The 15,000-nt window shown below is 41.8% G+C and overlaps 1 protein-coding gene across 1 annotated transcript in view; it reads right to left on the reverse strand.

Annotated features, from left to right (window-relative positions):
• Positions 1 to 15,000, reverse strand: part of LOC123499390 — a 64,739-nt gene that overhangs the window by 9,657 nt on the left and 40,082 nt on the right. The window contains 2 exon segments of the mRNA XM_045247329.1: positions 13,027 to 13,188; positions 13,874 to 14,090. Of these exon segments, the coding sequence (XP_045103264.1) occupies positions 13,027 to 13,188; positions 13,874 to 14,090 (379 nt within the window).

Raw genomic sequence — 15,000 nt, forward strand, 5'->3', positions numbered from 1 at the left:
CCACGTACTTTCAATCTATGTAGTTTCCTTTAGTATCATCACACACACACACACACACACACACACACACACACACACACACACACACACACACACACACCTCATTACATCACACCTTATTACATTACCACTAGCGCAACCACCACCGCCACAACTATCACCACTGCCACCACCACCATCGTCTCCGTCGCCGCCTCTGCCGCCATCACACACAAAGCTTATGATGGAGGTAATTAGATTGATGATTATGGCATTGTCCTCAGCCCCTTTGTAAGCAGATCAGAATTCTTAGAAACCTTGGATCGTGTTTGGGCGTCCTCACTGATTCTCTTTATTTTCTTTCCATATTGTTTATTTCTTATCTTTAATTCCTTATTCGTTTTTGTTCTGACTTTTTAGACATGGTTTATTTGTTCGTCTCTACTGTTTCTTTTATTTATTTATTCTTTTTTTTCATATGTTTTGGTTAAATTTTCATATTTTTCCCTTTAATTTCCTTCCTTATTTTTTATCTTCTATTTTCTCATTTTCTTTTAAGTCCCCTTCTCCTATTTCACTGTTACTTTATCATTTCCCGTAACTCTTTTTCCTTATAACTTTCTTTTTCATTTCCCATTTTCTTTCCCTACTTCATCATCTTTTTCTACATTTTTTCCTATGGTACTCCACTGTTTTTCCTATATTTTCCTTCTCTTCCACGTAACATTCTCGTATTTCTATCACGAATTCTCCCAGGAAAGGATTTGTCTTTTAGTCTCCTATTCTTTCCTTTCCATTATTTATGTCTCCTCGTCCTCTTACCAACTTCTATCTTGAATTGTTTTTCACTTTCTGTTTTCCTAGACCCCTCGCTGAAAAGGAGATAAAACACACGGAAAAAGAAGAATAAGATTACGGTTATTCATATTTACCTTTTTAATCTTGTTTTGCACGGGAGCTCTCTCTCTCTCTCTCTCTCTCTCTCTCTCTCTCTCTCTCTCTCTCTCTCTCTCTCTATTAAATTTCCATCTCATTTTTTTCATGAGTGCAAAATCATATTAATATCCCTTACAAATTCTACGAGATCCATTATGGAAGGACGAGGAGGAGAAGGAGGAGGAGGAGGAGGAGGAGGAGGAGGAGGAGGAGGAGGAGGAGGAGGAGGAGGAGGAGGAGGAGGAGGAGGAGGAGGAGGAGGAGGAGGAGGAGGAGGAGGAGGAGCTTATCTCTAATGCAGATAAGTGAAAGGAAGATGACAACACCAATCACACATTCTCTCTCTCTCTCTCTCTCTCTCTCTCTCTCTCTCTCTCTCTTATCTCACCACGCCACGAAATGAATAATCAAACTAACATTACTAAAATTCAAACTTCAATGGAAAAAATTGTCAAAAATGAAGCAAACAAGTTACTGGTAATAGTTTAGTGTTTTCTTTCAATCCTTCCATTTTTTCTTCTCCTACCAAACTTTGATTAAATGTATTCAGCTTAATTTAATTTAATAGTTATCTTACTTTTGAATACGAGAGAGAGAGAGAGAGATAGAAATAGATAAACAAATAGATAGGTAGAGAATATATACATCAGTTTCATCTAATATTTCTCCCCATTTGTTCACTTCTTCCTTTCTATCTTGTTTTTCTCTCTCGACAAAGGAAAACATGTAGGATAAACTGAGAGAGAGAGAGAAGGAGAGAAAGGGGACAATAAGTTTGCTCTCGACATTTCAAAAACAGCAATTCAATCTCCCACCGCTCCTTCATTAGACTTTCCTCTTCTCTCGGTATTTCTCCCAATGTTCGTCTCAGTTTCCTTTCATTTTCATTCAGCTTACACTCGTCTCTTCCAGCCCTTCCTCAGTCTTAAACAGTCTCACTAACTACATACTCAAGCTTCTCTCAGTCTCTCTCATAGTGTCTCTCAGTCTTTTCTTGTATCTTTCAGTGTCTTCTAGTCTTCTCCAGTCTTCCCCAGTGTTTTCCAGTCTTCCCCAGTCTTTTCCAGTGTTTCATAGTCTTTTCCAGTCTTCCCCAGTCTTTCCCGGTGTTTTCTAGTCTTCCCAGTCTTTCCCAGCTTTCTTCAGTCTTTTCCAGCCTTTCTTAGTCTTTTCTAGTCTCTCCCAGTTTTCCAGTCTTTTCCAGTTTTCCCCAGTCTTTTCCAGCTTTTCCCAGTCTTCTTCAGTCTTTCCTAGTCTTTCCCACTCTCTCCCAGTCTAATTCTGCAGCTTCTAACCTCTCCGTCTTTCTTCCAACATTTCTCTCACTCTCGCTCAAGTTCCCATCCTTTCCCTATCTCACATCAATATCCTACAGCCTCTCCCAGCATCCCATCCCCTTTCTATCTTTTTCCTTTAGCACCACGGCCTCTTTCCAGATTCTCCCTTCATCTTACAGGGTCCCTCGTACTCTCTCAGCCTCTCCCAGCCTCTTTCCAGCATCATTATTTTTGAATGAGAATTTTTTTTGGGACGAATCTAGCAACAGGAAGATTGAAATGTGTTGTCACTCACTGATTGCAATGCCCAGTTACTATTTTATTAATCTTTGCTTTGGTGTTACTGGAAAAAAGAAAGAAATGAATATTAAAGCGTCTTCTCAAACTGATCATTAAAATTGCTCGGTAAATAATGAAAAAGTAGGAGGATAGTACGAGACCGGATTGGTTTTCATATTCCTTCTCTCTCTCTCTCTCTCTCTCTCTCTCTCTCTCTCTCGATGACAACACTTTAAAAATAAAAATTAGAGTATTTTCATTGTTCTTTTTTTGATAATATATAAAGACACAAAAATAAGATTAATTGCAAAAAGGGACAATAATAATTATGTAAAATGAGCGATCTACGAGACAAAATTGTTTATACTATCTCTATCTTTCCTCTCTCTCTCTCTCTCTCTCTCTCTCTCTCTCTCTCTCTCTCTCTCTCTCTCTCTCTCTCTCTCTCTCTCTCTTAATGTAATGAACCCTTTTTAACAAAACTTAATAAGCAAAACCTTAGACGAAGAAACAGACGCGAAGGGTTTCACATTTTTCCAACTCATGAAAAATGTCTGGAAAAAAAAATTCTCTACAAACTCGATTACCACACAACTTGAGAGAGTTTTGAATGGATAGCAGGGGAATATGTTACGAAAGGTAGGGGTTACGTAAATCAACGTAAAAAATATTCAGTTGCAAAGGGAAAGCTTTATGGAGTTACAAGCTTACGTACTTGATGCCGCGGCTTATCAGGGGAACTTCTAAAATGTGATTACTAACAGTGTGAATAACACGAGGAAGAAAAGAGGAGAAAAATAATAGGCATAAAATAAAAAAAAACTTCTAAAATCCCAAAGTGATTCATTCGCTATCAAAAATGTATTCTAAAGATAAGAAATGTCGAGGAAATGTCGTGTTTGTTCTTAGGGTTTTAAATATTCAAACTTCTTATGAATCTTCAGCTCAAGACTAAGTATTTTTAAAAGGAGAAAAATAAATGTAATCTACAGTGGAGAATACAAAGTTTAAGAATGAATTATTTAACATCAAGTAATGCCTCACGTTCTTAAAGACATTGAACATTAAAAAAGAAAAAAAAATCTCCAGCTAACAATGAATAATGACTAGAATAACAGGAAGCTTAACCACCTTCAGTACCATGATACTTTTTCATAGTTTTCTTCTTACTACTTAGTGATTTTATACGGTTTCACAAACTCATATGGGAATTAAAATAGTGAAGATTCTGGCCATTAATCTTTTGACATCCATAGACTCATCCTGTTGCAAATAAAAACGTCTAATCATACCTAAAAATCAAAGTAAAAACTGCGTCTAAGAATTGAAAGGATTAAAATCTCAAACACGTATGAAAATTCTCGTGTTTACTTCAGCTACTAAGAAAAAAAAAATAGTTTAATCTTTAGCAAGTGAAAAAATGCCACAAAAGGAGAGTACTGAAAGAGCAAACACGAGAGAAAGATCCAACGACACCAACATGAAACAAAAACACTTATCAAATGTCAAAAATAAACGGCATGTCTTTTGTTTTAGTTACCTCCAATATCATTCTCGGTGCCGCCACAGCTCTCTCTCTCTCTCTCTCTCTCTCTCTCTCTCTCTCTCTCTCTCTCTCTCTCTCTCTCTCTCTCTCGCTTTACAACTATTTCCCCTTTACTAGTACAGTACAAAACCACCCCATCTCTCTCCTCACTTTCACAGCAAGAATAGACATTTTCCTCTGCCTTCCCTGAACATATCTTGAAGACTTAAGGAGTAAGATGACATAGAACGTGGATAGGAGGAGAAGAAGATGACATGAAAAGTAGGGCAGGAATTACGATGACATGAGTAGGATTACTAAGGTGAAGTGTGTGAAATGGTCAGAGCTTCAGGTAAAGAAGGATGTCAGTTGTGGGAATACAAGGACAATCCAATGAGTGACTGAAGATTAAAGTGAGTGAAAAGAAAATGTAAAACTGCAATAAATAAAGAGGACACAGCAATGATGGGCAAGATATTAAGTGGACAGATTACAATTGACAAAGAAAAAGAAAAGAAAGAAAAAAAAAGCTTGGAAAAGAAAAACTAAAACAAAAATGATGAACAAAACGAAAGAGAAATAAGAGAAAACAAGATAAAATTTCAGAGTAGAGAGCTAAGGAGCTCCAAATGTCCTAAGCTTCATTCTTCCAAGGCTCCAGTTAAGGCACCAAGGTTCCAATCTTCCAAGGCTCCAGTTAAGCACCAAGGTTCCAATCTTCCAAGGCTCCAGTTAAGACCAAGGGTCCAATTCCAAGGCTCCAGTTAAGGCACCAAGGTTCCAATCTTCCAAGGCTCCAGTTAAGGCACCAAGGTTCCAATCTTCCAAGGCTCCAGTTAAGGCACCAAGGTTCCAATCTTCCAAGGCTCCAGTTAAGGCACCAAGGTTCCAATCTTCCAAGGCTCCAGTTAAGGCACCAAGGTTCCAATCTTCCAAGGCTCCAGTTAAGACACCAAGGTTCCAATCTTCCAAGGCTCCAGTTAAGACACCAAGGGTCCAATTTTCCAAGTGTCCAATCTTCCAAGGCTCCAGTTAAGGCACCAAGGTTCCAATCTTCCAAGGCTCCAGTTAAGGCCAATCTTCCAAGGCTCCAGTTAAGGCACCAAGGATCCAATCTTCCAAGGCTCCAGTTAAGGCACCAAGGTTCCAATCTTCCAAGGCTCCAGTTAAGGCACCAAGGTTCCAATCTTCCAAGGCTCCAGTTAAGGCACCAAGGATCCAATCTTCCAAGGCTCCAGTTAAGGCACCAAGGTCCAATCCAATCTTCCAAGGCTCCAGTTAAGGCACCAAGGTTCCAATCTTCCAAGGCTCCAGTTAAGGCACCAAGGTTCCAATCTTCCAAGGCTCCAGTTAAGGCACCAAGGTTCCAATCTTCCAAGGCTCCAGTTAAGGCACCAAGGTTCCAATCTTCCAAGGCTCCAGTTAAGGCACCAAGGTTCCAATCTTCCAAGGCTCCAGTTAAGGCACCAAGGTTCCAATCTTCCAAGGCTCCAGTTAAGGCACCAAGGTTCCAATCTTCCAAGGCTCCAGTTAAGGCACCAAGGTTCCAATCTTCCAAGGCTCCAGTTAAGGCACCAAGGTTCCAATCTTCCAAGGCCAATCTTCCAAGGCTCCAGTTAAGGCACCAAGGTTCCAATCTTCCAAGGCTCCAGTTAAGGCACCAAGGTTCCAATCTTCCAAGGCTCCAGTTAAGGCACCAAGGTTCCAATCTTCCAAGGCTCCAGTTAAGGCACCAAGGTTCCAATCTTCCAAGGCTCCAGTTAAGGCACCAAGGTTCCAATCTTCCAAGGCCAGTCCAGTTCCAATCTTCCAAGGCAGTTAAGGCACCAAGGTTCCAATCTTCCAAGGCTCCAGTTAAGGCACCAAGGTTCCAATCTTCCAAGGCTCCAGTTAAGGCACCAAGGTTCCAATCTTCCAAGGCTCCAGTTAAGGCACCAAGGTTCCAATCTTCCAAGGCTCCAGTTAAGGCACCAAGGTTCCAATCTTCCAAGGCTCCAGTTAAGGCACCAAGGTTCCAATCTTCCAAGGCTCCAGTTAAGGCACCAAGGTCCAATCTTCCAAGGCTCCAGTTAAGGCACCAAGGTTCCAATCTTCCAAGGCTCCAGTTAAGGCACCAAGGTTCCAATCTTCCAAGGCTCCAGTTAAGGCTTCCAAGGCTCCAGTTAAGGCACCAAGGTCCAATCCAATCTTCCAAGGCCAATCCAGTTAAGGCACCAAGGTTCCAATCTTCCAAGGCTCCAGTTAAGGCACCAAGGTTCCAATCTTCCAAGGCTCCAGTTAAGGCACCAAGGCTCCAATCTTCCAAGGTTCCAGTTAAGGCACCAAGGTTCCAATCTTCCAAGGCTCCAGTTAAGGCACCAAGGTTCCAATCTTCCAAGGCTCCAGTTAAGGCACCAAGGTTCCAATCTTCCAAGGCTCCAGTTAAGGCACCAAGGTTCCAATCTTCCAAGGCTCCAGTTAAGGCACCAAGGTTCCAATCTTCCAAGGCTCCAGTTAAGGCACCAAGGTTCCAATCTTCCAAGGCTCCAGTTAAGGCACCAAGGTTCCAATCTTCCAAGGCTCCAGTTAAGGCACCAAGGTTCCAATCTTCCAAGGCTCCAGTTAAGGCACCAAGGTTCCAATCTTCCAAGGCTCCAGTTAAGGCACCAAGGTCCAATCTTCCAAGTCCAATTCCAAGGCTCCAGTTAAGGCACCAAGGTTCCAATCTTCCAAGGCTCCAGTTAAGGCACCAAGGTTCCAATCTTCCAAGTGTCCAATCTTCCAAGGCTCCAGTTAAGGCACCAAGGTTCCAATCTTCCAAGGCTCCAGTTAAGGCACCAAGGTTCCAATCTTCCAAGGCTCCAGTTAAGGCACCAAGGTTCCAATCTTCCAAGGCTCCAGTTAAGGCACCAAGGATCCAATCTTCCAAGGCTCCAGTTAAGGCACCAAGGTTCCAATCTTCCAAGGCTCCAGTTAAGGCACCAAGGTTCCAATCTTCCAAGGCTCCAGTTAAGGCACCAAGGTTCCAATCTTCCAAGGCTCCAGTTAAGGCACCAAGGTTCCAATCTTCCAAGGCTCCAGTTAAGGCACCAAGGTCCAATCTTCCAAGGCTCCAGTTAAGGCACCAAGGTTCCAATCTTCCAAGGCTCCAGTTAAGGCACCAAGGTTCCAATCTTCCAAGGCTCCAGTTAAGGCACCAAGGTTCCAATCTTCCAAGGCTCCAGTTAAGGCACCAAGGTTCCAATCTTCCAAGGCTCCAGTTAAGGCACCAAGGTTCCAATCTTCCAAGGCTCCAGTTAAGGCACCAAGGTTCCAATTCCAATCTTCCAAGGCTCCAGTTAAGGCACCAAGGTCCAATCTTCCAAGGCTCCAGTTAAGGCACCAAGGTTCCAATCTTCCAAGGCTCCAGTTAAGGCACCAAGGTTCCAATCTTCCAAGGCTCCAGTTAAGGCACCAAGGTTCCAATCTTCCAAGGCTCCAGTTAAGGCACCAAGGTTCCAATCTTCCAAGGCTCCAGTTAAGGCACCAAGGTTCCAATCTTCCAAGGCAATCCAGTTAAGGCACCAAGGTTCCAATCTTCCAAGGCTCCAGTTAAGGCACCAAGGTTCCAATCTTCCAAGGCTCCAGTTAAGGCACCAAGGTTCCAATCTTCCAAGGCTCCAGTTAAGGCACCAAGGATCCAATCTTCTAAGTCTTCCAAGGCTCCAGTTAAGGCACCAAGGTTCCAATCTTCCAAGGCTCCAGTTAAGGCACCAAGGATCCAATCTTCCAAGGCTCCAGTTAAGGCACCAAGGTTCCAATCTTCCAAGGCTCCAGTTAAGGCACCAAGGTTCCAATCTTCCAAGGCTCCAGTTAAGGCACCAAGGTTCCAATCTTCCAAGGCTCCAGTTAAGGCACCAAGGTTCCAATCTTCCAAGGCTCCAGTTAAGGCACCAAGGTTCCAAGGCAGTTAAGGCACCAAGGTTCCAATCTTCCAAGGCTCCAGTTAAGGCACCAAGGTTCCAATCTTCCAAGGCTCCAGTTAAGGCACCAAGGTTCCAATCTTCCAAGGCTCCAGTTAAGGCACCAAGGTTCCAATCTTCCAAGGCTCCAGTTAAGGCACCAAGGTTCCAATCTTCCAAGGCTCCAGTTAAGGCACCAAGGTTCCAATCTTCCAAGGCTCCAGTTAAGGCACCAAGGATCCAATCTTCTAAGTGCCCAATCTTCCAAGGCTCCAGTTAAGGCACCAAGGTTCCAATCTTCCAAGGCTCCAGTTAAGGCACCAAGGTTCCAATCTTCCAAGGCTCCAGTTAAGGCTTCCAATCTTCCAAGGCTCCAGTTAAGGCACCAAGGTTCCAATCTTCCAAGGCTCCAGTTAAGGCACCAAGGTTCCAATCTTCCAAGGCTCCAGTTAAGGCACCAAGGTTCCAATCTTCCAAGGCTCCAGTTAAGGCACCAAGGTTCCAATCTTCCAAGGCTCCAGTTAAGGCACCAAGGGTCCAATCTTCCAAGGCTCCAGTTAAGGCACCAAGGTTCCAATCTTCCAAGGCTCCAGTTAAGGCACCAAGGTTCCAATCTTCCAAGGCTCCAGTTAAGGCACCAAGGTTCCAATCCAATCTTCCAAGGCTCCAGTTAAGGCACCAAGGTTCCAATCTTCCAAGGTTCCAGTTAAGGCACCAAGGTTCCAATCTTCCAAGGCTCCAGTTAAGGCACCAAGGTTCCAATCTTCCAAGGCTCCAGTTAAGGCACCAAGGTTCCAATCTTCCAAGGCTCCAGTTAAGGCACCAAGGTTCCAATCTTCCAAGTGTCCAATCTTCCAAGGCTCCAGTTAAGGCACCAATCTTCCAAGGCTCCAGTTAAGGCACCAAGGATCCAATCTTCCAAGGCTCCAGTTAAGGCACCAAGGTTCCAATCTTCCAAGGCTCCAGTTAAGGCACCAAGGTTCCAATCTTCCAAGGCTCCAGTTAAGGCACCAAGGGTCCAATCTTCCAAGGCTCCAGTTAAGGCACAAGGTTCCAATCTTCCAAGGCTCCAGTTACGGCACCAAGGCTCCATTCTTCCAAGGCTCCTGTTGGACTTCCTGCCTCTGCAGTAGCAAGAAGGGCTTCTTGCTCTCCACCGAGGAGAGGTCCTTCTTAGGGTCCTCCTGAGCTATATGGGCTGCCACTCGGGCGCCACCCTGGCTCTTGCCATGACGGAACAGATTCCGAAATGTATTAAAAATCCTTCGTGCGGCCAAAAGTGTGAATTCCAGCATCACAGTTGCTGCAGTCCCTGGTGTCTCAACAGTTGCTCCAATTCTGCTCATGGGCGCTTTTTGAAGCCACAGGAAACACACACTTCAGCTGACAACTTCTCTGTTCCGTTAAAACAACGAGAAAGGAACGTCATCTTATTACTCTTGACAGATGAATCAGTACCAATAACTACTGAATGGGATGGTGGATGTTACGAGTTGACACCCCTCTCTCTCTCTCTCTCTCTCTCTCTCTCTCTCTCTCTCTCTCTCTCTCTCTCTCTCTCTCTCTCTCTCTCTCTCTCTCTCTCTCTCTCTCCAAACTATTCCCTCCCAGTACATCCTTTCCTTATGCTTTCTTTATGTTTCTTCGTGGTTCTTTCCATTATTTACTTCACTCCCAAACATTCACATATACATTTACATTTATCATATCTCTTTTGTCTCCACTCCATCTTCTTCTTCCTCCTCCTCCTCCTCCTCCTCCTCCTCCTCTTCCTCCTTTCCTCCTCTTCCTCCTCCTCCTCCTTGTCGCCTCAAAATCTACAAATACAAATATTCCTTCCTCTACATTTTTTCCCTATTTTTATTTAAGATCTCGAGAAATCCAAAAAGCCAGAATCTCTTAGGATATTTTCTTTTATTTCTTTTCTTATTGACAAGCGAATAGTTTTAGACCTTCCAGTAATTGTTATAACGAAGATCTTATTTTCAAGTGCATTAAACATGACATCTTTGCATTTCTTTTCCATTTTTCCTTTTCCTTTCAATCTTTTCACGTAAAGCCATTCATAGTTTCTCAGGCGTAAAGTATTATGTGGTATTTGTTTCTTTCGTTTCATTGCATCTGGATACTGGAAAATTTATCCTTCCTTTATTTCTTTATTTATTTCTTTTTTTACGAGGATTGTGAATATTTGCACCGTTGTTTCTCAGTACAGTGAGTTGCTGCTGACACCGATACAGATACAGACACAGCAGAAAGTGGGCAAAATATGTAGACCTTGTAATATCGGCTTCCTTTTTCCTTTTCTCTCGTTCTCTCCTTTAGATGCGTGTGAAGATATATCGGGTGTGGTGGATACCGGAACTAAAACGAACCTTAACTTTGACCAATTCAGATGAAATGAGAAACTGGGAAGAATATGAAGACCTTATAATATCACCTTTCCTTTATTTTTTATTTATCGTCCTTTCTTTAGATGTATGTGAAGATTAGCATCGTGTTTCAGTGCGGTAAATACAACTTTAACCCATTCAGGTAGAGACACGTGAAAGACTGGGCAAAATACGTAGACCTTATAATTACAGCTTCCTTTTCTTTTTCTATCGTTCTTTCTTTTAGATGCATGTGAAGATTAGCGCCGTGTTCCAGTGTGGTAAATATTTCATACCGCAGTGAAAAAAAAAGAAACAAAAGAAATCATGACGAAAAAAAAACAGCAAAAATGAAAGCAATTAAACTAACAGATGAAAAAAAAAAAAAAAATCCGAAGAGAGAGAAAAACAAGAGAGAAAAAAAAAGACAGGGAAACGTAAAAGAATATGAAAATAAAACTAGTCAAGAAAAAAAAAATAGAGAAATAAATCCGACACTAACGAACAAAACAATAACACAGTAAAACATAACAAAATAAAACAAAGTAAGGGAAAAACAAGCCATGAAATGCAGACCAGTATATGTAGCATGAAAACCTAACGTTGCTTTAATGAATCTTTTACGCTGGATAGACAAAGGCACAGATCCTTTACCTACCTATACAGAGTGACACCGGAACACACCGTCTCCCTTAAAGCGCTAAATGTATGCAAGAGACGTGAGAAGGGTGGCAAGGTGACGGGCTGGGGTGACGCTGGGGTGACGCTGGGTATGAACCGGAAGTATGTACATTGTATACGGAATATCAATGGGGAGAAATGGAAGAGTGAGGGAAAAAGGAGCACCAGAGGGAAAAAATGGGGATAGAAATAGGGAGAATAAAGACAAAAAGGTTGGATAAGAAAAAAAAAGATGGTGGAAAGAGAGAAAATAAGGAGGAAGAAACAGGAAAATAGTGAAAAGTGAGACAAAAATATTAAAAAAAAGAAAAGAGGAAAATCATAAAGAAGAGGAAACTATTATGAATGAAAAATTAAGACATGGCGAGTAAAAAGGAAGAAAAAAGGAATAAAAACACAGAATTGCCACAGAAGGAAGAAAAAATATTAAAGATTAACTAAAAATCATAAAAGTGAGAATAAAACAAGATATTAAAAACAAAACAGGGAAAAATAGAAATTAGTCTTGAAATACGCGAACAAAAAAAAAAAAAAAATAAAAGAGAAAAAGTGAGAATACATATAAATGAAAACCGAGAGAGAAGAAAAAATACATTAAAAATCTAAAAGAAAAATATGAAAAAAGGAGAAACAAAGAAAACAGGCGAAAGAATAGCAAAAGAAAAAAGAGAAAACATATGAAAAGAAAAGAAAAATATGAAGGGAAGAGAGAGAGAGAGAGAGAGAGAGAGAGAGAGAGAGAGAGAGAGAGAGAGAGAGAGAGAGAGAGAGAGAGAGAGGAAGGGGAGGAGGGAAACTTCGGCCTCATTCTTTTATCGGACGTCAAACTTTTTTCCCCAAGACATCATTGAAAACTTATCGATTGGGAAAAAATTGCGCCCCAGGGAAGGAAAAAAATGTCGCCCACGAAAGGTAAAAAAAAAAAGGTTCAGGAGGAGGAGGAGGAGGAGGAGGAGATTAAAGGTGAGATAGATGGGAAAAAAAGAGAGTTTGGAACGAAATATATGGTAGTAGTAGTAGCAGTAGCAGTAGCAGTAGTAGTAGTAGTAGTAGTAGTAGTAGTATGTAGTAGTAGTAGTAGTAGTAGTAGTAGTAGTAGTAGTAGTAGTAGTAGTAGTAGTAGTAGTAGTAGTAGTAGTAGTAGTAGTAGTAGTAGTAGTAGTAGTAGTAGTAGTAGTAGTAGTAGTAGTAGTAGTAGTAGTAGTAGTAGTAGTAGTAGTAGTAGTAGTAGTAGTAGTAGTAGTAGTAGTGGTGGTGGTGGTGGTGGTGGTGATTGGTGACACATTCTTGAGCGTCTGAGTCCACGGCAGGGTGTTGTGAAGCTCTGAAGCATCGCGCCAGCCGTTTCATTATTCAAGGTGATCTATGCTCGACCAAAGATAGATCGAGGACATCAAGCTAATTTTGGACATTCACGTCAGGCATTCCACACACGTCTCGTCCAGGACACAGCCGACACTGCATGTAGTTGACAGTCTTCTGAGCATCGACACTAACTCAGTGATTCGTTGATTAGCTTCCTGTGAAACATTATTGAGTCTGGTCTTTCCACGCTACGGTTGGCGGTGGGGTACAATTTTCCCAGTAGAGCGATGATTTCCTCAAACTTTAGGCGGCTTAGGACCCACGTAATTTTTCAGGTGTGTGTGAGGCTGCGCGGCGCTCTGATGGAGCATAAAAGAACAGAAGTTTTATTGGGTGGGGAAATCACATGATCCACCACGAAGCAAGGTCCGGCAATTTCACTGGAAGGACTCGAGCCATTCAGGTCAGTGCGAAACTCCACCAGACAGCCAAACAACTCCCCGACACTTCTGTAATGTCTTAGACCTAACCTAACCTAACCTAAGCATATTACCCTTTTTTCCCTAAATGAAGTTGCTACTAATACTTTTTTTCATGATCCATTTTTCCTAAGACAATTTCCGAGCACCGCAAACCACCCCAACACAACAAAACAACAATCACACCACAGAAAAAAAGAGCTCACATCACCCGCACCACAACCACCAACAAAAATAACAATACCAGTCAAGAAGAGCCACAGGAACACTCACCGCCTTGACCCACTCCTTCTCTGACATAGAGATGACGGTGCTGTATGTGTTGGCCATCATAGCGATCAGCATATTGAGCAACATAATGGGCAGCATGATGGTGAACACGAGGAACACAAACTTGCTCATCCCACTATAGATATTCTGGTCCATCGCGCTGTACTGGGGAGGGAGAGAGGGAGAGAGAGAGAGAAAGAGAGAGTGAGGAGTTGAAGGTTGTATATGTACGTATGAAATATAAAAGAATGAGACAGCGTGTACAATGATAAATGAGAGAGAGAGAGAGAGAGAGAGAGAGAGAGAGAGAGAGAGAGAGAGAGAGAGAGAGAGAGAGAGAGAGAGAGAGAGAGAGAGAGAGAGAGAGAGAAGTATTGGTGTGGAAGACGAAGTTGGAAAAGATAAAAAAGTTAGAATAGAAGAGAGAGAAACATGAATACAGGAATAGAATGAAAGGAAAAATGAACAAAAGACAATCTGAGGGAGAAAACGTCATTGGAGTTATTGAGTTACTGAAGAAAAAAAGACAGAAAAAAGGAGGAAAGAAAAGACACTAAATAAAAGAAAGAAACACACACACACACACACACACACACACACACACACACACACACACACACACACACACACACACACACACACACACACACACACACACACACACACACACACACACACACACACACACATCAAAATCGAGATAATAACAAACAAGAAACATACAAAAACAAGAAAAAGACACACACACACACCGAACAGAAAGGAGGAAAGAAGAGACTAAATAAAAGAAACGAAGAAACACACACACACACACACACAAACATACAAAGACACACACACAGACACTCACATCATAATCCCCAAGAGTCATGTGGAAGAGAGCCATCCAGGTGGAGTGATAAGAGGCATATTTACTCTCCTTGTCCATCTTGGGGTGTTTGTTGAGGAAGTAGAAGGCTTGAGAGAACCCGACCAGCATGATACCGTAGATGATACTGAAGGTGAACATGTCTCCGGAGATCATCTTGTATATCATCACCACGAAGGGCCCCGTCAGCTTCAGGGCGCTACGGAGGAAGGAGGAAGTGGTTAGGTTAATAATGTCAGAGGATGAAAGTGAAGAGAATAGAGTAGAAAAGAAGAGGGTAGAAAATAAGGAATAATGCACCTTATCATTACTATAAAGGTAGATCATTACAATAAAAGGCCTCCGTTAGTTTCAGGGCGCTACAGAAGAAAGAGGTGAAGTTAGAAGGTTAGAAATGCCAGAGGGTGAAAGTGAAGAGAATGGATAGAAAGAAAGAGAAAGGATAGAGAAAAGAGAGAAGAAAATGAGTTTATCAGGAGTTTATCAGTATTATAAAAGTAGGTCAGTTTCAAGGCGCTACAGAAGGAAGAGGTGAAATTAGAAGGTTAGAAATGCCAGAGGGTGAAAGTGAAGAGAATAGGATAGAAAAGAAGAGAAAGGATAGAAAAAAGAAAAGAAAATGAGGTTATCAGTATTATAAAAGTAGGTCAGTTTCAAGGCGCTACAGGAGAAAGAAGACATGAAGTTAAAAAATGAGTAACGTCAGAAAGTTAAAGTGAAGAGAATAGGATAGAAAGAAAAGAGAAAGTATAGAAAAAAAGGGAAAAAAAGGAAGTTATCAGTATTTTAAAGTAGGACCACGTCAGCTCAAAGCGCTACAAAAGGAGGACGTAAAGGTTAGTAATGTCTTAGGGAGAGAGTAAAAAGAATAGGATAGAAAAAGAGAGAAAGGATAGAAAACGCGAGAAAAGGGAGGTTATCAGTGCTATAAAGTAAGACCCTGTCAATTCAAACCGCCACAGAAGAAGGACGTGAAGTCAAAAGGTTAGTAATATCAGAGTGACAGTGAAGAGAATAGGAGAGAAAAGAAGAAAAAGAATAGGATAAAAGGGAAAAAAGGGAATTTATCAGCACTATAAAGTACGGCTCCATTAGTTTCAGAGCGCTAC

This window comes from Portunus trituberculatus, chromosome 49, assembly GCF_017591435.1.
Source record: "Portunus trituberculatus isolate SZX2019 chromosome 49, ASM1759143v1, whole genome shotgun sequence".
NCBI classification, from domain to species: Eukaryota; Metazoa; Arthropoda; class Malacostraca; order Decapoda; family Portunidae; genus Portunus; species Portunus trituberculatus.